General features: G+C 34.6%; 1 protein-coding gene across 1 annotated transcript; it reads left to right on the forward strand.

Annotated features, from left to right (window-relative positions):
* Positions 1 to 855: 855 nt before the first annotated feature.
* LOC137657255 (probable serine/threonine-protein kinase clkA) lies at positions 856 to 2,272 on the forward strand. Its single transcript, XM_068391593.1, has 3 exons — positions 856 to 1,089; positions 1,172 to 1,770; positions 1,930 to 2,272. Exons 1-3 carry the CDS (start codon positions 856 to 858, stop codon positions 2,270 to 2,272), a joined length of 1,176 nt encoding a protein of 391 aa, XP_068247694.1.
* The last annotated feature ends 190 nt before the right edge of the window (positions 2,273 to 2,462 follow it).

Raw genomic sequence — 2,462 nt, forward strand, 5'->3', positions numbered from 1 at the left:
ATGGCAATAGTGGTTACAATGGTCACAATGGGCGTAATGGGTATAATGGCCATAGTGGTTATAATGGACATAATGGGTATAATGACAATAATGGCCATAGTGGTTATAATGATCATAATGGGTATAAGGCTATAATGGCCATAGTAATTATAATGGTCATAATGGGTATGATGGCCATAGTAGTTATAATGGTCATAATGGCTATAATGGCCATAGTGGTTATAATGATCATAATGGGCATAATGGTTGTAGTGGGTATAATGGTCATAATGGTTATAATGGCTATGATGGCCATAGTATGGTTATAATGGTCATAATGGGTATAATGGCTATAATGGCCATAGTGGTTATAATGATCATAATGGGTATAATGGTTATAATGGCTATAGTTGTTTTAATGATCATAACGGGTATAATGGCTATAATGGCTATAATGGTTATAATGGTCATAATGGGCATAATGGGTATAATGGCCATAGTGGTTATAATGGTCATAATGGGCATAATGGCGATAATGGCCATAGTGGTTATAATGGTCATAATGGTTATAATGGCTATAATGCTCATAGGGGTTATAATGGTCATAATGGGTATAATGGCTATAATGGCCATAGTGGTTATAATGGCCATAATGGGTATAATAGCTATAATGGCCATAGTAGTTATAATGGTCATAATGGTCATAATGGCTATAATGGCCATAGTGGTTACAATGGTCACAATAGGCATAATGGGTATAATGGCCATAGTGGTTATAATGGGCATAATGGGTATAATGACAATAATGGCCATAGTGGTTATAATGATCATAATGGGTATAAGGCTATAATGGCCATAGTAATTATAATGGTCATAATGGGTATAATGGCCATAGTGGTTATAATGGGCATAATGGCTATAATGGCCATAATGGTTATAATGATCATAATGGGTGTAATGGCTATAATGGCCACAGTGGCTATAATGATCATAATGGGTATAATGGCTATAATGGCTATAGTAGTTATAATGATCATAATGGGTATAATGGTTATAATGCCCATAGTGGTTATAATGGTCATGATGGGCATAATGGCTATAATGGCCATAGTAGGTATAATGGTCATAATGCTTATAATGGCCATAGTGGTTATAATGGTCATAATGGGTTTAATGGCTATAATGGCCATAGTATGGTTATAATGGTCATAATGGGTATAATGGGTATAGTGGTTTTAATGGGCATAATGGATATAATGGCTATAGTGGTTATAATGGTCATAATGGGTATAATGGCTATAATGGCCATAGTGGTTATAATGATCATAATGGGTATAATGGTTATAATGGCCATAGTAGTTATAATGATCATAACAGGTATAATGGCTATAATGGCCATAGTGGTTATAATGGTCATAATGGGTATAATGGATATAATGCCCATAGTAGTTATAATGGTCATAATGGGTATAATGGCGATAATGACCCTAGTGGTTATAATGGTCATAATGGTTATAATAGCTATAATGGCTATAATGGCTATAATGCTCATAGTGGTTATAATGGTCATAATGGGTATAATAACTATAATGGCCCTAGTAATTATAATGATCATAATGGGTATAATGGCTATAATGGCCATAGTGGCTATAATGGTATTAATGGGTATAATAGCTATAATGGCCATAGTAGTTATAATGGTCATAATGTCTATAATGGCCATAGTGGTTATAATTGTCACAATGGGCATAATGGCGATAATGGCCATAGTGGTTATAATGGTCATAATGGGTATAATGGCTATAATGGCCATAGTGGTTATAATGATCATAATGGGTATAATGGCTATAATGGCCATAGTGGTTATAATGATCATAATGGGCATAATGGCTATAATGGCCATAGTGGTTATAATGGTCATAATGGGTATAATGGCTATAATGGCCATAGTGGTTATAATGATCATAATGGGTATAATGGCCATAGTGGTTATAATGGTCCTAATGGGCATAATGGCTATAATGGCCATAGTGGTTATAATGGGTATAATGGCTATAATGGCCTTAGTGGTTATAATGGTCATAACAGGCCCAGTGGTCATAATTGGTATTATGATCATAATGGGCATTATGGTCATAATAGGCCTAATGGTCGTAATGGTAATAATTTCCAATATGGCCATAATTGCCTTCATGGTCATAATAAGTCCAATTGTCATAATAGTAATAACGCTTATATTAGGCCTAATGGTCATAATGGTAATATTGGGCATGAAGGTCTTAATCTACAATGACTATAATATTTGGTCTTCATAATGGACTACCTGATATTAGTTTCCATTCTCAATTAACTAACACTGCTGTGGCACTACAAACTAATATCAAACTTTCTAACCTGGTTGTGATTGGGAGTGATCTTCGTTACTAGGTCTAATAATCGAATTGATAAGCAAGAGATGAGGATTTCTCCTTATCGCCTTATTC

Source organism: Palaemon carinicauda, chromosome 18 (genome assembly GCF_036898095.1).
Source record: "Palaemon carinicauda isolate YSFRI2023 chromosome 18, ASM3689809v2, whole genome shotgun sequence".
Taxonomy (NCBI): domain Eukaryota; kingdom Metazoa; phylum Arthropoda; class Malacostraca; order Decapoda; family Palaemonidae; genus Palaemon; species Palaemon carinicauda.

Coding starts and splice junctions, on each gene's coding strand:
- LOC137657255 (XM_068391593.1), top strand. CDS start 856: ATGGGTATAATGGCCATAGTGGTTATAATGGGCATAATGGCTATAATG. Junction 1,090..1,171: donor TAATGGCTATAATGGCCATA/GTAGGTATAATG, acceptor TAATGGCCATAG/TATGGTTATAATGGTCATAA. Junction 1,771..1,929: donor GGTTATAATGGTCATAATGG/GTATAATGGCTA, acceptor TAATGGCCATAG/TGGTTATAATGATCATAATG.